General features: G+C 45.1%; 1 protein-coding gene across 3 annotated transcripts in view; it reads right to left on the reverse strand.

Annotated features, from left to right (window-relative positions):
* Positions 1–23,285, reverse strand: part of SACS (sacsin molecular chaperone) — an 86,478-nt gene that overhangs the window by 52,200 nt on the left and 10,993 nt on the right. For all 3 annotated transcript variants that reach the window (XM_045455216.1, XM_045455014.1, XM_045455085.1), the window contains exon 2: positions 19,313–19,844. In XM_045455216.1, coding sequence (XP_045311172.1) covers positions 19,313–19,332 — 20 coding nt within the window. In that variant the 5' untranslated portion in view covers positions 19,333–19,844. The remainder of the gene's footprint in view (positions 1–19,312; positions 19,845–23,285) is intronic.

Below are 23,285 nucleotides of genomic sequence, written 5' to 3' on the forward strand. Positions count from 1 at the left end.
GAGACGCATCTCTGTAGGAGAGACCGGTTTTGTCGCACCAGACACTGCTGGCTCTTGCATTGTGCTCTCCCTAGATCCTCCTAGGGGGCCCCAGAGTCCCTTCCCGTCTGCAGACACATCCTGCGCCTGCCCCCGTGCCAGTCCCACCGGAAGGGAGGGAGTCCCAAAGCCCCGAGGCACGTTAACAACCCCCTGCAGTGGGTGTATCACTAAACGACACTCTTCGCTCCCCAATACCGCAACGTGTACTGTCGCAGCCTCAGGTAGGGCGAGCCCTCCACCACCAGTTTGCAGCCCCCCACACACACAGCTCCCATCTTGTGCTGAAAAATCTGTCCACGCCTGGAACACACATCCTCAGCGAAATGAGCCGAGCACTCAGGACCACACGTTACAGGCTTCCATTTGTATGAGACGTCCAGAGGCAGCAAAGCCACAGACACAGCAGGTTGTCAGGAGCTGGGGAGGGGGGCGGTCAGGAGTCACGGCTAACGGGCTTCTCTGGGGGATGTTGAAAATGGTCTGGAATAGTGACACATCCTGGTGAGCATCCTAGAAGCCACTGAATTGGACCCTTTCAAGTGGTGAACCATCCGGTGGGTGAATTTCAGCTTCCGAAGAAAACTAATACGAGCATTGCAGTTGATGGAATACATCGCTGTACCACCACGTGTAGAATCCCTCTGGGCACAAAAATTCTTTAATGTGGCTACCTTGGCCTTCCCGGTGGTTTATCGAACTGTCTTCTCGAGATGGTCTCCGTCGCTTTCCAGAACGGTCAGAACGGACGGCTCTGTCCCGAAGACACACACAAACAAGACACAATGCAAACTCCCTATCGGCACATCCAAGCTCTCCTTCTCGCCCTCATCGCTCACTGGCTCCGGGTGACTGTCCCCACCTCCCACCTACCTTGCCACGCCACGCTCCAGCCTCCTCAAATTAACCCTCTGGGCCCTTCGTGTAGCCTCCTTCCCTCCTCAATGTCCACTCCACCTTCAGACCCAACCTTCTTCAGGGAGCCCGATGCTTCACAAGGCAGCACAGCCACGAGCCTGCCTTCTACCTTCTCCATCACTCACGTCATTTGCGTCTCCTCCCCGAGCTCGCGAGGTCAGGGCACCGGGGTCCTGAGCTCCACTCTCAAAGCCTTATGCAGAGTAACCTCTCTAAGGGAAAAGGAGGTCTTCAGCCGGCACTGCAGGTGGCTCAGGTGGAACTTATCCAACAGGCCCCACGTAAGACCCAACAAGCCAGACAAATGACAAAACTTCCCTTCTCTTTGTGCTACTGTAGACACAATTGCTTGACTTCTATTTTTAGTTACATTGGACGTGCTCTGGGAAATGAGGTCATCCTTCTGAATTAACATTCCTGCCTGTTCTGCTTCCAACAAGGGTACTACGAATTCCCCAAAGGGCCATCAGAACGATGAGAAAATCGGCTTGTCCAGACTTTCTTTCCCTGATGCTTTTGCATCCATATCACTAATGGGAATAAGGGCTAGTTGCTGGGTTGCCAAAAATCCTAGGTGACTCACAACCAGCTTTGCCAAAGCAAAATTAACCAGTAGGGGCCTTATGTGTAGTCACGCGTACATATACCCATTGACTGATCCAAACGGACGTCGCATTAGAAAGGAAAAATAAAATAAAAGGACTCGGCCCCCTGCATGTCAGAGATGACACATCTTGAGCTACATTCGCCATTTTGAGGACGACTAGAACCACATGTGAATTCCTCTGAATTCTGAATTGCTCTTCCTTTCATGGTGACCTCTGGTTAAACATCCTCTCCTGGAACATTTTGTAGAAAGCACGGAGACAGCGTGAGCTGACTAGAGCAGTATGCACGTTAATATAAATGTGCTGCTTGTTAATCATTAGAAAGTTTGAATGGAGTCTCAGCCCCAGACACGATAGCAGGAAATTCATGATACAAACCTATCCCCTTATAAAACTAAACAAGTTGAACACAGAAAAGGAAATGGTAAGGGCAACAAATACCACAGTTCATTTCTTCCTTTTTTCTGCCTCTCCCGCCTACGGTTCTTCTTCCGGTCAGTTGGCTTTCCTTCTTCTACTTGTCCTTTGTTTTCCCCTCGTTGTTGTCCTTCACTTTCTGCCCTTCTCCATCCTCTGCCCCTTGTGTGGTAGTGAATTGAGGGTGAGCCTCCCCCACCCCCAAACCTCACACCTGCCAGCCGGGGGGATTGACACGCGTCTGAGCTCACTTTCCCACCTGCCCACTGGACTGATTGTCAGGTTACTGTCAGGTGAAATGGGGCACCTGGGAGGTGCTCATTTATTCATCTAAAAAGAAGCGTAGCATCCATGGTGGCCCGGGCACTGGTATCAGGCTAAAAGAGCACGTTCCTGCCTAGGGGGCTTGTCACCTCCCGGGAACAGCAATCAGGCAGAAATTGCAAGATGGCGGCCTCCACCCCCTTTTCTTTTTCTCACCCCCAGTCTTTCCCTTCACGCTTCTCTCTTGCTTGGGCATCTGAATGGCCAAAATCAACATTGACGGGGCTTTCCTGGACCAGCACCATGGTTCATGAGCCAGTCAGGAAAGAGACTGCCCTCCTGGTGGATTTTATATCTGGAATGAAATCTGTTTTGTTTTGTTCTTTCTTCCCCCATTATCTTCGTGCCCACGCACACCGCAGAGTTCAGCTTCCAGGCAGATCTATCTAAGGCACCCGTGGTGGCTTACGGCCCAGTTAGGGCACACTTCAGGTCCTCTACATCTTTCCTGCGCATGCACAAAGTCCTAGTCGAAGGTGGTCCTGCCATTCCCTTCCCCCACATCCTCATTTGTCTGTGCGTGTTTGTGGAAATGATTCGTCTTTCCACCTCTTCAGACCTTCCTGCGGAAGGACAGTGCAGACAGAATAACTGTCACCAGCACACTCCCACCACTCTCAGGGGCCAGGGAGCTGTCCTTTGGTCACCGCTTGCTTCTTCACACAGGAGGGCAATGACAGGCTATTCCCATAGCTAACACCTCCCTCCCAAGTATATTTGTATTTTAACAGGGGATTCTTCATTTCTGCTGCTGGGTGGGAACTGGGTTCATATCTGGGGAAGTTTAGTCACCCGATTCCCCCTGAAGTCGTATCTCGAGGATAGTTGTTCATTTTCAGTAGCAATGAGGATGGTGAGAAACTCAAAACAAGGTCTAATAATAATCCCTGCCATTAATTAAGTACTTAACAGCCACCAAATGCTTATTTAAATCTTCACTAAAACTCTATGAGGCATTTTTATTACTATTTTATTCCAAAGGATGATGAAAGATTCAAAAAGGTCATAACTGCCCAAGACCACACACAGGGCCAACATCTAACCCCACTCGAAGTGAACCCCAAACCTGGGTTTTTAATCACTGTCCACATCCCCATACGGGGTTGTTACTGACAGAACTAGAGATGTTTATCCTGGAGAAAAAAAAAAAATGACTCTCAGGGACGTCTTATACTATCTAAATAGAGGAACGTTTTTCATATATAAATATTTCTGTGGCTCCAGAGACAGACAAATTTGGGGTTCACTCTGATGAAACATATCCCAACAACTAGAACAATTCTCATTTTTATTCATTTACCACCAACTACCTGTCAAATCCACATCCACCATTATATTCACTCCCTCCATGTACCTACAAAGAAGACATCATCCACACTTAGAAGTCAGAGAAGATAAATAATCTGCCTCAGGTTTCCTTGCAAATGCAAGTGTCAACATTGGAATTCAGGTCTCTGCTCAATTTCCCTTATTCTGTGCTGCTCTCCAGAATTGAGTGAGGCGAAAAGGCTTTGCTTGAGATTTTAAAAACCGTGCATGATCAGCATGCCCTGGAGACAGCAAGGTCCTAGGTTCTCTTCTAAAAAAAAAAAAAAAAAGTTTATTTATTTTTGAGAGAGAGAGAAAGCACGGGGGAGGGGCAAAGAGAGAGGGAGACAGAGGATCCAAAGTGGAATCCATGCTGACAGCAGAGAGCCCAATGCCAGGCTCGAACTCACAGGCTGAGCTGTGAGATCATGACCTGAGCTGAAGTTGGACGTTCGACCAACTGAGCCACCCGGGGGCCCCTAGGCTCTCTTCTAAGAGCTGATCACGGTCTTGTATTTCAAACAGATGGCAATTTTGCAGGCTGGCCAGATGTAGGCGCGTGTTAGCTCTCACACATACACACGGGGGAACAATTCTAAACATAAATTTACAAGCATGAATTACACAATGAAGATATAGACATTCGGCCAAAAAGGGGAGATTTTACAAATTAACTACGTCCTTTCAGTTAGTCATTTAAAACACACTCTGCTTTTGGGGCGCCTGGGTGGCGCAGTCGGTTGAGCGTCCGACTTCAGCCAGGTCACGATCTCGCGGTCCGTGAGTTCGAGCCCCGCGTCAGGCTCTGGGCTGATGGCTCAGAGCCTGGAGCCTGTTTCCGATTCTGTGTCTCCCTCTCTCTCTGCCCCTCCCCCGTTCATGCTCTGTCTTTCTCTGTCCCAAAAATAAATAAACGTTGAAAAAAATAAAAAATAAAAAAAATAAAAATAAATAAAACACACTCTGCTTTATTGAATGGTATCTCAAATAGAATCCCGAACATAATTCGATTAAACTAACATCCTGTAGTCATAAGTACGTGAGAAACCGTTTATTTATGAAACATAAATGGAAATCTTATTGATTTTTGGCCTATTTTATTTTGACTGCTTCCTGTTTATATTCACTAAAGATTTTGAAAAACAAAAAAAAAAACACGTTCTTATGAATCCCATTCCTAAACATCTGGGCTCAGAGTGGTACGGCCAATGAGGAGTTCAAAGGGTGAATTATTTTATCTCTGTGCAAAGCCAATGCCATAACTTGGAAACCACACATCTGTGAATTTGTGAGAAGTAAGACTGTATTTTTTTTCCTTCGCTTTATAGTAAAAGAGGAGAGCCTGGACAGTCTTCCTCACCCAGAGGGTTTATAAATGGCCGCACACACATGCTGTCTTAGGGAACAATTATAGCGGCTGGCAGGAAGCCTCTACTGGAGGGGACACAAAGAAAATGCTAGTTAGAAATAGGTCAAGGGAGTTGTTTAAGGACAGTGACAGTGAATCCATTAAAAAACAAAACAACTGAATTTTACACGAGCGCTACAATCCAATAGAAGCTTCCTCTATTAAAATTCTACATTTTGCTCATTTCCCAAACCATTTCAAATTTTCTCTTGATAGGATCTCGTTGGATGAATTAAATTGTTAGATGCTGGAAAAATGAAGATGTCTGCTTACTCACTGCTTATAAAAGTGAATATTTCTTAAGTACCAAGGACAAAATTTTTAAATAAGGAAAGCATAGATAATATTCAAATGTACATTTTTTTCAGAAGCCACCCAAATCGGAACTTAAGTTCATCCAAAACAAACCAAATGACTGCTCACTATTTATATCCTCTTTATAAATATAATGGCTAAGTAACTGACATATAAAACTCATCAATTAGAAAACTATTTAGGGCAATTGAATATGGTTCAGAAAACGTATTTTTTAAAAAAAAAATTTTTAATGTTTATTTATTTTTGAGAGAAAGGGTAGACAGAGCGTGAGTGGGGGAGAAGCAGAGGGAGAGGGAGACACAGAATCTGAAGCAGGCTCCAGGCTCTGAGTTGTCAGCACAGAGCCCGATGCGGGGCTCGAACCCACGAACTGTGAGACCATGACCCAAGCCGAAGTCGGACGCTTAACCGACGGAGCCATCCAGGCGCCCCAGGAAACGTATTTTTAATTGCATTGGTAATTAAAATTTTATGTGTGTTTGTCTTTTAAGTCTTTGGTCACCTTCTTGTTTTCTAAACATTTTCCTTTTTTGAGTAAATAACCTGCAGATATTGTAAACATAAGACAGATATTCCAAAAAGGAAATATTGCTTATTCTCTGCAAACCCTGCACCTACGCGTCCAATCAACTGCCACGTCTGAGTGCCCCATCACACTAGCTATCTTTGAATCCGTTCCTTCCTGGTGTTCATATCACTTTGGGCTTTCCTCTCTCTTGCTCAGACCATGAGGTCAGGGCCCTAACTTTCCTCACTGCCCCAAATCCTTTCCCTTCAGTCAATCCTTCACAATGCCATTGAGTTATTCTAGAATGGAGTATGACAAAGCCTCTCCCCTTCGTAATGATGTTCAGTACTTCAAGTTACCCGCATGATCAAGGTCAAATGCTTCAAAGACAGGCTCACTTTCTCACCTTGTCCCCTCCCCTCCTTCCTGAACATCCCCCTCCCAACCCCGCCACCAAGAACGCTGCAGGCACGTTCACGTCTTTGTACTCGTTTTTGCACATTTCTCGCACATTCTGTTTCCTCCCGCAGCATCCGCCTTCTCCCTACCTCTTAAACTCAGTACCCATCCTTGGTGGCCCAGCTCAAATGCCCCTCCAGTTGTGAAACTTTTCCCTCTCGACCCAACACTGCCTAAGGAAAAACAGGAATGGGGCCATGACAAATAAGGCTTTCGGGCCCTTTCTTATTCTCTTATAATACTTATAATACCGTGTACTTACATGGCTGCATCCCACTCTGGAGACCAGGAACCTTTGAGAACAGAAAGCTGGTGTCGGTATCCCTCATCCACCCCCCCAGAGACTGGCACACAATCCAGCCCGTGCTTATGGAGTGAGTGAGGACCGACGAAGGTAAGCTGGGCAATTGCAAGATCTTTCTCTGAATGGCTGATGAAAAGCCAGAACCTTAGACTCGGACCGTGCATCGGGGAAGCACTGATCTTATATTGAAGCTGTTAAATGCGTGAACGGGGGACGTTGGAAACACTCCTTCGCATTTTAGGAGACAGCTATAAAACACTTGAGAGATGGGAAGAACCTGATAATCACGACTACCCAGACCCTATCCGTCCATCGATGCCCAGCCAGCAGAGCAGAAGGCTTCCTCTAGAGGAGCCGATGAGAAGAAACCTCTGTCTTCTTGAACATCGTTAGCACTTAACTTTCACGTATGGGTGACTGAAGAAGGAATGGATTGTCTTTATTCATAAACTATGGAAACGCCTCTCGCTCACAACCTCTCCCATGTCGTTCCATGTCCCACAACATTCACGGCTGAAAACGGGGAGCCCAAGTTTTCATATACTTGGTTGCTCATGGCCATTCCCTAGAGGCACTTCCCCACCTCCATACAAAGTAAGAACTAGTAGAAAAGTGGGTTGTTCTTATCTTTTTTTTTCTTTTCTGTAATACTCCTCTTAACGGACACATATTAATACGTGGCACCAGAAAAAACTGGGAGCTGGTCTAACCTTTCATCGCAAACTCCAAAACAGTTTCTCACAGCTTGGGGAGAGGTACACTCCTTCATGACACGGAAGTTGGGGGAAAGCAATGATTCAAAAAGAGAAGAGAAAAGCAACAGGGCCAAAGGGAAGTTGGGACTCAGCCTATGGAAGATCAGACGGTAGGGAGTTATTGGCATTTGTGCGGAGTCTAAAAAATGTTTGTGGCCAATGCTGTGAGCATTTACTGGTCACTTCCTGTACTAAGGGCTTCCTTCAGGAGCTAGAAGTCTTGTTACACATCAACTGATTGCTCTGCTTGCCCCATACACTTTAAAGTACACTCTATGCCCAATGTGGGCCTTGAACTCATGACCCCAAGATCAAGAGTCTCATGCTCTACCAACTGAGCCAGCCAGGCACCACTAAACATTTCTTTTTTGTCTTAATATATAGGTGATACCAATCCACTTACACGTGAAAGTACCATCTGCTCATGTAGGATGATGATGTGAGATCTGGTGATGAAGCCGCTGGGGAGGATCTCTGGAGCAGAAGACCCTCGGTGGGCCATGAAGTTCAAGTACGTAATTCCTTACTAAGTCCTTGCAACTGAATTTGTTCCTAAAACCTAAACTTCCTCAAGCTTAAAAAGTCTTTTCAAGTGTGAGAATAGTGAATTTTAAAACTTCCATTTTGTAATAGATGACTACCCACGAGAAAGATATTAAATTAAACAATGTTAGTCATTCCGCTTTAATGACCTTACGGTAGAAATCAGCCACCAACACTAGGCGTGGCTTCAACAGTCGACTGACTGGATGCAGGAGGTTCAGAAGACAACTTAATTCATGGAGAATCCACTGTACCCATGACGGGCATGAACTAAAGAACCTTAACCCTTGGAGCAGACTTCGCTAAATAAGTTTAGGTAAACTGATAACATGACTCGGAAAGCGCTTACTTCCCAAAAGCAAACTAACAATTGCCTGTTTCAGAATTGGAAATAAGGGTTTGTAATAAGCTCTTACTGTGACATGACCTATGGATCCACAGAGTATGACGATAGGCACTGCTATGCAGCAAAACGTAGATATGTTTGCCTTTTACGGTGACTGGTCAGTGGGCAGAGAGAAATGATCATTTGCCTCTGCACTTAATACGATGTCTGCAAAGCACGTGTTGTCCTTGAAAACCTGTCCTCTCCTATAACTCAACCGGAGTTTTAAGCTAAGCCTTCCCTCATTAGGGGAAAAAAAAAAAAAAAAAAGGAAAACAGGACAGTAGACATGTACAAGGGGTCTGGAACGCATCCTTCTCTTTGAAGAACACGTTTGCTTTGTTCTTCTGCATGCAGGTGGAAAGAAGGGATAAATTACAGTGTCTGAACTCTGTTCCTTTGGATTCTGCATTTAGTCACCATTTCCTTGCAACATGGCAAGGGGCAGTTCCTTTCATTCTTTTGGGGAGAAGGGAGCAATTTACTTTTATGTCAGAACGTCATGGGGCGCCTGGGGGGCTCAGTCGGTTAAGGGTTTGACTCTTGATTTCAGCTCAGGTCATGATCTCACCGTTCATGTGTTCGAGCCTCACATCGTGCTCTGTGCCGATGGGGCAGAGCTTGCTTGGGATTCTCTCTCTCTCGCCTCTACCCTACTTGCTCTCTCGCCATAAATAAATGAACTTTAAACAAATTTTTTTAAATGTCAAGTTGTTTGGCCATGCCTACCTATGCCAGAGGTCCCAATAATACAGAACCACTTTCATACAGCTTTTCTGTGTTTCATATTTTAGAAGATCTTTCAAGGGATTTTTTTCCTATTCATTCTAGGAGAGATTTTATATAGAACCTGTTACTTGGTCTAGAAGCCGCTGTAGGCTTCCGATTGTGTCTGGCTCTGAAAAGAATTAATGTTTCTGTCTGCACTGTTTTTCTTATGGCTGTGGCTTTCAATCATAATAAATTAGAAAAATCAGAATAATTTATGTTAAGAATTCATATATAGAGCATTTTTCCTACTGTTTAATTAAATTTAAGATATATAAAATAAATAAATAAATAAATAAATAAATAAATAAATAAATAAATAAAATTTAAGATATATATACATATATCTTCAATTTGACTCTAAGGTATCATTTCCAAATGACATTTTTGTCCCCTTAAGAGAGTCAGTAAATGAGATTATTTAAAACCCTAGTGTCTTGGGGCGCCTGGCTGGCTCAGTTGGTTAAGCGTCTGACTTCAGCTCAGGCCACGATCTCACAGTTCGTGGGTTCGAGCCCCACGGCCGGCTCTGTGCTGACAGCTCAGAGCCTGGAGCCTGCTTCGGATTCTGTGTCTCCTTCTCCCTCTGCCCCTCCCCCACTTGTCTCTCGCTCTCTCAAAAATAAATAAACATTTAAAAAAATCTTTTAAAAATAAAAAAATAAATAAAACCCTAGTGTCTTATGCTGGGTAATAAATTAACTCTGTATTCTTCTCAAGAAAGATCTACCAGTTGATTTTTCAGCGAAGAGTACCTTCTTAAGCAGTGTTTAAAGGGTGATGATTCCGGGGCACCTGGGTGGCTCAGTCGGTTGAGCATCTGACTTCGGCTCAGGTCACGATCTCGCAGTCTGTGAGTTCGAGCCCCGCGTTGGGCTCTGTGCCGACAGCTTGGAGCCTGGAGCCTGCTTCGGGTTCTGTGTCTCCCTCTCTCTCTGCCCTTCCCCCACTTGTGCTCTTGTGATCTATATCTCTCTGCCTCTCAAAAATAAACTAAATGTAAAAAAAAGGTGACGATTCCAATGCCTACAAACGTTAAATAACGAACGTATTTCCATCTCTGTTAATGCCCCTCTCTCCTTCCTGATCCCTCTGGGGGATCGCAGGGAACTTCCTCTGGCACCACCACAGAACTCCCTCCTTCCAAACACACCTGCCTGGAGTGGAGAAGCCTCGAGGGCTCTTTCGGGGTGACCCCTGCAGTTTGAGAAGGGCCACCACAGAGCCACACCCGCCGGGGCCTTGCCGTGGGGACCGGCACAAAACAGAGGGCAGGACTGGCTCTAACGTGCCGAAGTAAAGAGAAAGAGGGGAAGGAACAAATTCAGCAGAACCTCAGTAAGTACTCAATCCGCGTAATGAGCGTGTGGGTGTTCATCGCAATGGTGTCTTCTACCTCTACGGATGCCGAAGAGTTTTCGGGATAATATATTTTGAAAGGGGGTACAGGGGGTCCGAGGGCCAGGCACACGACTTCTGCCAATCACGGGTAAAGAGGGTGAAGGCCCAGGCTCCATTCCACCTACACCGAATGGCCTCTGCCTCTCATGTCCACTCTCCACTTGGCTCACCTGGTCGGGACCACATCCACAGAGCCTCAGGGCACTTTCGCCGCAGGCTGAGTCCACCAACAGGAGGGTCAACGCGAGAGTGACGTCAGAGAACCCATTTCCCCAACACCCATCCCACATCCTCACCCCACAGCCTGACGGCGTCTTTCAACCAAAGGTCACCTCTCAAGAGACGTTGTTCCTTGTCTTTCAAGGTTCAGGCAACCGTTTCCACCCTGGTCCCCCTGGCCTCGGGAGGTAACGGTGCCTCGGCTGTCAGGTTCCTCGGCAATTGCCCGTTCCTTTTCACCATTGCATGTAAACCCTTGGCTTATCCTAGGCTGACTGCGGGGACCCCGTCTGATAGAGCGCTCACCAGAGCGTGATTGCCTATTCCGTCCATGAAGGAGAAGGTGAATCCGACTTAGTATTCTGAGAAGCAGCAGCGTGCCTGGCTGGCAGGGAGCCACTGCAGACCATTCCTGAGTATGTCTGTCCCTCCTTCCCTCCCCAGATTCCTCCCCTTGCTCACTGGCGATGGATTTCTTCTTTTTTTTTTTAATTTTTTTTTTAATGTTGATTTATTTTTGAGACAGAGAGAGACAGAGCATGAATGGGGGAGGGGCAGAGAGAGAGGGAGACACAGAATCGGAAGCAGGATCCAGGCTCTGAGCCGTCAGCCCAGAGCCTGACGCGGGGCTCGAACTCACAGACCGCGAGATTGTGACCTGAGCCGAAGTCAGACGCTTAACCGACGGAGCCACCCAGGCGCCCCTGGTGATGGATTTCTTACTGCTCTGAAGCTGACAGCTCCGGATCAGCCGCAGATCAGACACTAGGCTGCAAGTACCCCACGGAAGGGCTTAGAGCCGCACATGCAGGCTGAGGTCGCCCTCCCCCGGGAGCCAGAAAAATGGAAACTGCAGGGAAACCATGCTGGCCGTTTCGTCACCACTTGGTGAGGGCCGCTACCTGTCTTGTCCTCCGCGGCCTCCTGATGATGCTTTCCCTAAAGATACCGTGTGATAGGGGCGCCTGGGTGGCGCAGTCGGTTAAGCGTCCGACTTCAGCCAGGTCACGATCTCGCGGTCCGTGAGTTCGAGCCCCGCGTCGGGCTCTGGGCTGATGGCTCAGAGCCTGGAGCCTGCTTCCGATTCTGTGTCTCCCTCTCTCTCTGCCCCTCCCCCGTTCATGCTCTGTCTCTCTCTGTCCCAAAAATAAATAAACGTTGAAAAAAATAATAATAATAATAATAAAGATACCGTGTGGTCTCCACCAGGATTCTGCCCCCCGACCCCGCCTCTTTGCGTCTTGTATTTTCCATTGGATGGCCAAAGACACTGGAGAAGCCCCTCCCCAGGCAGACCCTGGGGACACACGCGGACACACCGAGGGGATGATAGTGGCAAGAAGGAAAATCCCCGCAACCGACCTAGAGGGGTAAGACAGACCAGCTTCCGACGGCTCCTTGGGTCAGGAGGGCGGGAGGCAGCACAACTCCTGTGACAGCTGTGTGACGGCAGAAGCCGTCGCGGAGGGCTAGATGTCATGCGACTTTCTGGATAACGGAGAGTTAGAAAGAAAACCCCGGGCCCAAATGGGGTCACTTATGTTAAGAGCGTCACATCAGCAAACCAAGACTTAATACCTAACCCAACTGCAGTCTCACCCGCCTCCGAAATGTAACCTTTAACCAGTCAACAGGGAATTTCCACTCAGCGCTAGCAAATATGCTGATAGACCCCTTCCACTCTCCTTAGGAGGGTGACCTTGCCTACACCAATGCATTCTTCGCTAATAATTTCCCTTTTTCCACTCCGTCTCTGCCTTCAAAAACCTTTCCTTGTCTAGACCTCCTTTCTATTTGCTACATGGGATGCCGCCTGATTCGTGAATTTGATCTTTTAAATTACCCCGTTGAATTTTTGTTGCTTAATAGAAGTAATCGTAACAAGTGTTACCTTTTCTTGGGCATTCTGGGTCCCATGCTACGCTAAGTGTCTTATGCTCGTGACTTCTGACATTGTAGGCAGTATGATCACCATACTAAGAAAAAGTAACGTACTCAAGGCCATGTAACTGTAAATATCAAAGCTGAGACTCAAACCAAATATGTCTGGCTCAAGAGTTAATACTCTTTCCATTACACAATTTGTTTTCTCTGAAAGGAGGTGGAAGGATATCTGTTCCGAGTTTGTTTTGTTTGGGTGCAGAGGTATCTAAGGAGAAGAGAAGAGAAGAGAGAGAGAGAGAAAGAGAGAGAGAGAGAGAGGATACGGAAGAGGCAGGACAGGCCCCATCCTCCTCTCTCTGCTCATACATAAGGGACCGGTTTTGAGCCTATGAGGACGGAAACTCAGGCACAGTGCTGATGAAAAGTTGGACTGGATTAAGTCCACACAGCACTGCTTTCTCCCTTAGAGAACAAAATCAGCCCAGGCTTGAGGAGAAGCCACTCCTCTCCCCTCACTGCCCTGTCCCCAGGTTTCAGAGTCGTTTGGGGCTCAAGGTATCCACAGGGGATAATGTCTTACAGAAGCACCTGCTGTAGAGACCTTGACAAGTCCCCTTGACCGAGAGGCTCAAGAGGAAAGAGAGGGAGCAAATTCATTCCTGAGCCCGTATAAGACGTCACCACCCTGAGGAGGCCCCGACACGGCCAGGGAAGAATTTACGCAGACAAGAGGAGCATGGGGGGTTAAGGTCTGATCAGACAGGTGAAGGCTTGGAGCCATGGAGACATGGATGTAAATATTAACTGACCTTATTTATACTCGTGAACTACTGGAACCAAGGAGGTGTGGAATAGTGACTAAGCCACATGTTCTTTCTTTGGACTCCTAAAACCCTGGCCCTTTGTTGGGGTCACTGCCATTAGACGCATGGCTTCAAGCCTGCGTCTGCTCCTGCCCCCTCGTGAGAACGCCAAGGTCTGGCTTCTTTTCCTGGCCCTCCGCCGCCCACCTGCTCTTTCCTTTCTCTGCTTCGTTTCATACACTAGGTCTCAGCTTCCTTGTCTGTTCTCCTGAAGACTGGACTCCACTCTCCCATCTGAATTTTTCTTCCTCCTAGTGTGTTCCAGGGGGAAAAAACAAAACATGCATTTGGTTTTTGTCTCCTTGGGCCTGGGACAGAGCTTAGAAATTTCCTGAGCCACAGGGCTCGTTTGTGTATGCTAATGAGATCACTTGTGGCGGAACTGTTACGTAGGTTCAGGACCAGCGGCTGGACACAGAAGAACCAATCGTGTGATTCGTGGTTTAGAACTTTCAGCTGCCCCCCCCCCCCGACCTCCAGGGAGGGGAGAGGGGCTGCAAATTGACTTCGGCCACGGATGACTTGACCAATTTTGCCTACCAAGTCAAACTTCAGTAAAACCCCCGAAACAACGAGGCTCAGGGAGCTTCCAGGTGGGTGAACACACTAAGGTGACGGGAGGGCCCAGAAACTCTGCACACCCCTTCCCCCCAAGTCTCGTCCACTGCTTCTCTTCCACTTGGCTGTGACTGAGTCACTTGCGAGTGAAGTGCCGAGTTCTGAGTCGTTCTACTGAGACGCTGAACCTGAGGGAGGGCATCATGGGAATCCCTGAATTTGTAGTTGGGCAGCCTGGAGATCCCTGAAGTGGGGGGCCAGACCTGTAGGGTCTGTGCTAACTCTTGGTAGTGTCGGTTAGAGAATGAGGAGACTGATTGCTTTGGGAAAAAATGGCGCAACAGGGGCGCCTGGGTGGCTCAGTCGGTTAAGCGTCCGACTTCAGCCAGGTCACGATCTCGCGGTCCGGGAGTTCGAGCCCCGCGTCGGGCTCTGTGCTGACAGCTCAGAGCCTGGAGCCCATTTCAGATTCTGTGTCTCCCTCTCTCTCTGCCCCTCCCCTGTTCATGCTCTGTCTCTCTCTGTCTCAAAAATAAATAAACATTAAAAAAATTAAAAAAAAAAAAAATGGCACAACATCCACCCTAAGTAGGTTGCTGTTGATATTCGTCTTGATTATATTTAACGTGGTAAGGATATTCTCGCAGCCTTGGCGAGGACACTGCCAAACACGTGCATGAACCACCACGGAGCCATCAGGCACGAGCCTCCAACACCCTTCTGTCCTGCTGAGAGCCGTCATCATCTCTCGCCTGGATTGTTACAGCAACCCATAAGGGGTCTCCCCACTTCTATACCCGGCCCTCTACGCAGCAGCTAGAGGGATCCTCCAAACATGTAAATCAGAGCACATCACTCCTTAAAACGCTGCAGTGGACTCCCAGTTCTTTCCCAGTGACCTGGTGCCCAGCTCCCGTTCAACCGCATCATCAACTGGCCGTCATTCACCTCACTCCATGCCTGTCACCTCCTTATTCTTGGAACATCCCAGGCAGCTCCCACCTAGAGGCTTCGCACGGGTTCCCCTCTCTGGAACCTTCTTCCCCGAAATAGCTTGTGATTATTGCCTCCCCTCCTTCAAGTGTTTGCTCAGATTTCACCCTTCTCCACGAGGTCTGTCCCAACCTTCCTACTTAAAATTGTGACACATCTTCTCAGACAACGCCTTCAGACTCCCACCTCCTTGTCCCGGCCTAGCGTTCCTTTTGTTCCGTCATATAAGAGCATATCATTTAATCATGCATGGCATTTGTTGTTTCTTTTCCCTCTTTCCTTGCTAGAATGTAAGAGTCACAAAGTCCGCATTTCCTTGCTAGAATGTAAGAGTCACAATTCTTTCCCTGATGTATTCCAAGTGCCCGGCACATGATAAATGTACAATACACGTTAGGCGAGTGGATGATTTTAAGAACAGAGGTTTGTTTGAAGGACCCTGATGGACAGTGCTGCCCTGTAATCCCCAGGTTAGGTGTGGAAGTGGCTGCATTTGGTAGACCCTGGGAGTCCACCAGGGAGACCTGCTGGGAGAGGCAGGTCTAGTCACACTGGTCCAGAGCTTGCTTGAACCTGGGCTCTCTCCTTGACCAACCTTTAAAAAAGCTCCTCTGAGCCCTCTGTTCAATGAGGACTTGCCTTTGGGCTGTGACCTTGACTTGTCTAGCCCAGTTTTAACAAGAATCCACTAAGTCAGTTTAGCAAAAATCTCCCTCCCCTTAAGATGTGATTTCCCTCAATATTTAACCAAATTCCTTAACCCCTACCCCTGATACCCGATCACCATGGCCTGCCTGCAGCAAGAATTCTGTCAAGTTGGTTTAGCAAGAATCCCCCTACACTGGATATCTTCTCTTATTAATTTTCCATACCCTGGTCCCCTCACTCTGCTCATTGGCTATAAGCCCCCAGTTGCCATTGCCATATTTGGATTTGAGCCCAATCTCTCTCCCCCGTTGCAATGGTCGTGACATCTCTTTCAATAGTCCTGAATAAAGTCTTCCTTACCATTTTGACAAGTGTCAGAATAAATTTTTCTTTAACCAACCCTATGAGTTTGAGCAAGTCACATAATTTCTGTGTCTCATCTGTCAGACCCATAAGAGAGGATCTCAGACATCGCCACTAGCCTGAATCAATACCAAAGATGCCAAGCTCGTTAGCACATTGTAACTAGAATTGTTTCCTAGGCATCATTGGGGGCAATTTCCCCAAATGTGGCCCACCCTTCCGTATCCTGGAATCTGCTTCTACCCTGTCACACACTGAAGCTCCAGAAGCTTCCTGACGGCAATAGAGAGAGAACCAATCCCAAAGTAGCCTTCAACAAGTGAGATCAAGTCTCAACTTTTAGTTCAAATATTCATATGGCACATTCAACGATACATCTGCCTTAATTTTAGCATAACACTTGATATTGCTTATTAGATAGACAATGTAACTAACTTCTTTTCCCAAAACATTTACATAAATCTAGTACCTTAGGAAGGGCCTGACTTGTTGACACTGTGACCGCATGACCCCCCACCACACACACACACACACACACACACATACACACACCCCAGGGATTTGTGATACAACCCCCCCCCCCCCCCAGAGCTCAAGAAGCCCAAACTAGATCTTTTTCAGCTTTAAAAATTATCTTGCTCCAGGAACAAGGAGACCAGGCAATCAAGTTTTATAGATTTATGGTCTTAATAAGACAGGTTTTAAATGCCTTAATAAAAGTGTGTACTTATAAAAATGACCTTAAGATAGATACGTTGACCCTCAACTCATGTACTCCACTCTATGTGTTCATACATGTTGCTATATCCAGTCACTGACATTTTGGCTTAAAAAATTTTTTTCTTTAATGTTTATTTTTGAGAGAGAGAGACAGAGTGTGAGTGGGGAAAGAGCAGAGAGAGAGAGAGAGAGACAGAGAGGGACACAGAATCCGAAGGAGGCTCCAGGCTCTGAGCTGTCAGCACAGAGCCCGACGTGGGACTCGAACCCACAAACCACGAGATCATGACCTGCGCTGAAGTCGGATGCTCAACTGACTGAGCCACCCAGGCACCCCCAACATTTTGGCTTTAAGTAAATAAGTAAATAAGCTTCAAGTAAATAAATACATCAGTTGTGAGGAAATTCTAAAGCACCCAAAGCCTACATAATCTGCAAAGACATACCCAAAGTTAATATACTTTTTGCTCGCTATAAATAGAATTTATCAGCCAATGACTACAAAGACAATTGAACATGTTGTTTTCTCAACATCTGTCAGATGCTTTCAAATCAATCCTGACTGTTGAAAAGTTGGACTTCAGTATAACTGTACAGCATTAATGCTTTATTTTAAAATAAATTTATAAGGGAGCGTGGGGGGCTCAGACAGTTAAGCGTCCAACTTCAGCTCAGGTCACGATCTCCTGGTTTGTGAGTTCGAGCCCCACATTGGGCTCTGTGCTGACAGCTCAGAGCCTGGAGCCCGCCTTGGATTCTGCATCTCCCTCTCTCTCTGCCCCTCTCCCATGCAAACTCTGTCTCTCTCTCTCTTTCAAAAATAAATACACATTAAAAAAATAAAATAAATTTACAAATGAAATTATTTTTAACCGATCAATCAACTGGTAAGTTGAATGAATTCACCTTTAGTTTGAAAGGCAATGACTTTCATAACTAAGAAGACATTATACAGAAGCACTTTAAAAGGTTAAAAAAAAAGAGGGGCACTTGGGTGGTTCAGTCAGTTAAGCACCCACTCTTGATTCCCACTCAGGTCATGATCACAGGGTGATAAGATCGAGCCCTGCATCAGGCTCTGCACTGAGGACAGAGCCTGCTTAAGATTCTCTCTCCCGGGGCGCCTGGGTGGCTCAGTCGGTTAAGCGGCCGACTTCGGCTCAGGTCATGATCTCGAGGTCCGTGAGTTCGAGCCCCGCGTCGGGCTCTGGGCTGACAGCTCGGAGCCTGGAGCCTGTTTCCGATTCTGTGTCTCCCTCTCTCTCTGCCCCTCCCCCATTCATGCTCTGTCTCTCTCTGTCTCAAAAATAAATAAACGTTAAAAAAAAATTTTTTTTTAAAAATAGACTCTCTCTCCCTCTCTCTCCAGCCTTCCCCCACTGGCATACGTGTGCAGGCACGTGTGTGAGTGCACATGCACACATGCGCGCTCTCTCTCTCTCTCTCTACTAAAAGAAAAGTAAAAAAAAAGAAAAAAGTCAGAACTACTGTGAGAAAACACGTACAGTGATACATAAGTATATTTCTCTCACGTCTAAGCAATTTAGTATCAGTAAGGGTACGAAAATCCATCTGAGATAGCTTCTTATTATACTAAAAAATACAGAAAATAGTCAGATATTCCAATTGGGCAATAAAAATCAAAATCATGATGTAGTCTCAATTCGTGTGTACATTCACATATTTAGGTAACAAGCAATCACAAAATTAATCCTGATTTGCTAGAAGGCAAGTACTATTGAAAAAGTTACACTTACCTCCACGGCCTAATGAATAAAACACTTAAGAATTTTTATTTTGGAAAAATTTGAAAGAGAAAAACAAATACTGGGCTTTTTCAACGGTAAGCCAAGTTTGAAAGCCAACTTGGAAAAGCCTTCCATCCACTGATATCATTAGGTTATAAGATGTGAAGCCTTACGTGGTCCCTGTGGCACGAAAATTTTATTTATTGAACGTAACTGTTTGAATACAGCATTCAAAATCAATGAAAGAATGTTTTGCTATATGCTTAAGAAAAAAAAGAATACATGGAAATTTAAGGGGTAATTATAAATATTATATTTTTGCATAAATCCTCAAGCCTGCAGAAGAAGCATATGTTCTCATAAAATAGCAATTAAATTTCAGGAAAGGAGTGAACTTCGTTGTTATCATAGTTCCCAAAGTCCATGCAGACTGCGTTCCCTCTCTCTCTCTCTCCCCCCCACCCTTTCCTGGGTTATCTGATACAATTTCAGGTACTTCACAGTTTTTTATTTAACATTTTCTAAATAATCATATGGCCAGTAAGAGGCACTAACATATACACTTGAAGAAGGAGAGAATGGGGTAGATCCAATCAACTGTCCCTTACAGCAGCCACACCAGACGACAGAAAATCAAAAACCATCTGGACGAAGGTAAGGAATGATTTTCAACCCTCGGCTCGAACTTTTACACAGGTAATTCCAGTTAGAACTAAAGTACCTATAGTTGATTCACGTTCATCTCTAGAAAGATTTCACCTGTTTCTGCCTACCTGCGTTTCACTTGGGAAAACCCAATAAACCTTGAAATATCAGTGCAAATTGTCGTAATTGAAAACATGAGCTCATTTACCTATTATCCTTGGCCTCCATGATCACTTCCGGACTATGTGTCAGTGAAAATCATGAAACTCTTTTTCTGTCTTCTAAGTCTTTCGTTTGTGTTTCCTTTGAATGTGTACTCCAAGCTCAGCTCTGCCTGGCCGGTAAAAAGCCCGTGTTCCCCCCAGTGTCCGTTCATCATCTGACGCCCGGAAGCATGGCTGCGTTTTGTGGTGTTCCCTCACGTGTGACTCTCCAGACTGAGAGCTGAACGTGGTTGCCTCGTCGGGTTATGCTCCTGATCGAGCAACCCACAGGAGTTCTTCAGGTAAAGTAGTACTGGTTGGGCAATGGTTATTGGCTATTCCCCACAGCACAAAGGAGCTATTTTCATCTGAGAATCTTCTGTATTTTCTTCACAAAGGTGGTGAGGAAAAATGTCACAGGAGCTTTGGGGCTCGGTGTTCCTCCCCCTCATCTCAGCAGATGTGAAATGCTCACGGGCGAGAGCCTTTCTTCTTGCTCTGGTGATGATACCTGCTTTTCCACGTCACTTTTGGACCCTGAGAGAAAAATCAAGGAAGGTTAAAGGAAGGAGTAAGGAAAAGTACGCGGGGTAAAATCACTGAAAACGTAATTCCTCATGGAAGACAGCCACGGTTCTTATTTCCAGCGACTTTCTAATTATAAACTGCTGGTTGCACTGTGGCCCTGCCAAACAGCATGGCATTTATCCGTCCCTCACAACCAACAGACACACATGGCGGCCTCGGTAAATTAAAAAAAAAAAACCTACTTAATTTAGTTTCCTGTTCTCACTCCCTATGCATTTCTTCTCATTTCTCTATTTCTCTGGCTTCTTTCAAGTGAAATATGTGCTTCACATGATGTACCTTTTGCCGGGCACAGTACCATTAAATCCAAAGCTGCGACTTTACATATAACACAACTCACGTTTGAAAGTAAAACATCTACATCAGAAAGAGAAAAGAAAATGTGTCTTTCAGAAAGCCTTTCTTTCTAGTATAGTCTCAATAACCACTAGTACCTGCCAGCAGCCTAACATCTTAAGAAACAAACTAGAAAAAAAAAAAAAATGACTAACTTTGACAACGGTGATAAGCCAGAAGGACACATGAGACTGAATTTTCTACCCGTTCATACAACTCTCTTGAGTATAAATGCTTGATAATTTTAGACAGTACCACACTTCAACAGTTCTTTGGAGCAGACAGAAGACAGGTAGAATTGCTAAGATGTTTAATATGTTAACGAAACTTGAATGCAGAAAGGTAAGTAACTGTGTTCAAGCTCACTCAACCAGGAACTGATAAACCAGAAACTGGAAAAACAGCTCCTGGACTCCTATTCTACTTTTTGTTAGCCGACAATATGTCATTGCGGACAAAAGTCATTTAGAGAGAGTAATCTAAGCTATGCTTATAATACTATAGATTCTTGACTTCATGAAAACCAAAGAACTCAAAACTCACTGTAAACTATTTCCCGAAAACACTTCCCCAATAACTTGTTATAATAAAAATATTACCAGGCATCATGAGTGAGATTAATTGAAACAAACCAAACCAAATCTTAATGACGCTTTCATATAAAAACGTGTATAATGAAATTTGAATGCCGTGTGTCAAGAATTAGAGAAACTTTGTATTTAAATTTTTAATTAAAGAATTAAAATTAAATTAAGAATTTATAGGGCGCCTGGGTGACTCAGTCGGTTGAGCGTCCGACTCTTAATTTCGGCTCAGGTCGTGATCTCAGGGTCGTGAGACTGAGCCCTGCATCGGACTCCGCACTGGGCATGGAACCTGCTCGGGATTCTCTCCCTCTCTCTCTCTGCCCCTCACCCCTGTGCATTCTCTCTCTCTCTCTTCCTCTTTCTCTCTCTCTCCGAAAAAGAAAAAAAAAAAAGGAAATTACATAACAAGAAGATGAAACCCTTTTGTATGACAATGGATTTCAGAAATTAGACTCTTCGATTTGAAATGTTCAGTTTAAGAGAAGTTATGTGTAATAAAGTGGAAGATTAGAATCAGTTTCTTTACCTGTAAAACAAGGAGCTGGAGTAAGTGTTGTAACTCATTAACACCTGTGAAATTCTACGATTCGTTCTATGATTTAACTTATAACAATTCTGAGCATAGGAATTAATCCAGATATGTCTTCTGACTAAAAACTATTTTGTCGGGGCGCCTGGGTGGCTCAGTCGGTTAAGCATCCGACTTCAGCTCAGGTCACAATCTCGCGATCTCGCGGTCCCTGAGTTCGAGCCTGGCGTTGGGCTCTGGGCTGATGGCTCAGAGCCTGGAGCCTGCTTCCGATTCTGTGTCTCCCTCTCTCTCTGCTCCTCCCCTGTTCATTCTCTGTCTCTCTCTCTGTCTCAAAAATAAATAAACGTTAAAAAAAATTTTTTTTTTCATAAAAAAAATTTAAAAAAAAGATTTTGTCAATTAAAATGTCATGTTAAATATAAACATAAAATATAAATGTATTGTAGAACAGACACAGGTTTTATATAAATGTTTATGATAAAATATGAAATTCCAAGGGAAATCTGGAATCACTTATACTCAAATAGAGGCCTTCAGCCGCACGTTTTACGTGCTCATGGTGTTCTGCCTCTGTGGGAGCATTAGAGAAAAACAGAAGTATTGACTTAAGCGTAACACTGCAAGTTCATGCTTATTAGCCTCACTGAAGGAGTTTCCAGCTCTAATTCCAGTTTGTCAATATCTTTTGAAAAACATATTCTGAGATCTGCGATTTTAATTAGCTTTATATCACCTGGCATGTTTTGCAAAATTGCAATACAACGTAGGAGAACCCTGTGGCAAATTATTAGAACGTTCCTCCAGAGGGACAATGATACGTTGATGACAAAAAAAAAAAAAAAAAAGATCTCTGAATAGTTTTTACTACACAACTCTGAGCCCTAATGAAAGTCCCATCATCGAGCACATCAAGCTATCAATATTAGCAAGATACAACAGCTTTGCCCAGTGTATCACCAAGGCCAAGGTACAGTCTTTCTGCTGACCCCTCCATGGTGCTGCCAGTCTAAAAATGTTGTCAAAGGGGACATCGACATGACGTGTTCTTGACGAACCCATGCTGGGTCCCAGGGATAACCGTGCCCTTGTCTAACAGCCCCTTAATTCTCTTTCAATGCAATCAATTTTCATATGACTTCTATAATTAACATCTAGCCTACAAGTTAGAATTCTAACAACTATTGTTCCTTTTTGGACACTGGAACATTGGTACGTGTGCATCTCCCCAGGACTTGTCTTTTTTCTCCAATTGTTCAGAACTTACCCCCTGTGAAAAGGCATAGCATAGGCAATACGGTCAATGATACTGTAATAGTATTGTATGATGACGGGGGGGGAGCTACTTTTTGGTGGACAGAGCAGAATGTATAAACTTGTTGAATCGCTATGCTCTACACCCAAAACTAATGTAACATTGTATGTCAACTACACTCAAATTTTAAATTTTTTTTTAAAAATTTAGAAAGAAATTACCCCCCCCCCATGATATAACAATTGTATACGCATATTGATGAGAGAAGACAGCGTGTTGCCTGGAAACACCAGTTGCCCGAACTGTAGTCACTGATGAGTCACCCTTATGGTTTTTTTCATATTTGAGGATCTGTGGCCTAATTGGGTACCATCTATTTGTCACTTACTTAATAATTTTTAAAGTTACTCTGTACTTACATAAATGTATTATGAAAGGAAACTCTCTATTCACAACATACATGGAAACCCAGTCCTACGTGCCACAAATAGAGGGCAACTCTAAAGACAAATAAGATGAATACAAAACACAAGGAAGCTTTCTAAATTCTGGTTGGTCTCTCTTCATTAAAAAGGGGGTTAGTAAATGGATGGGGACATTTAGAGCCTTTAATGATTTCATTTAGAAAGAAGAAAGACTAAGAAAGATTAAGTATCCACTTAAAGAACTTAGAAAAAGGTAAT

The sequence above is a fragment of the Leopardus geoffroyi genome, chromosome A1 (assembly GCF_018350155.1).
Source record: "Leopardus geoffroyi isolate Oge1 chromosome A1, O.geoffroyi_Oge1_pat1.0, whole genome shotgun sequence".
NCBI lineage: Eukaryota > Metazoa > Chordata > Mammalia > Carnivora > Felidae > Leopardus > Leopardus geoffroyi.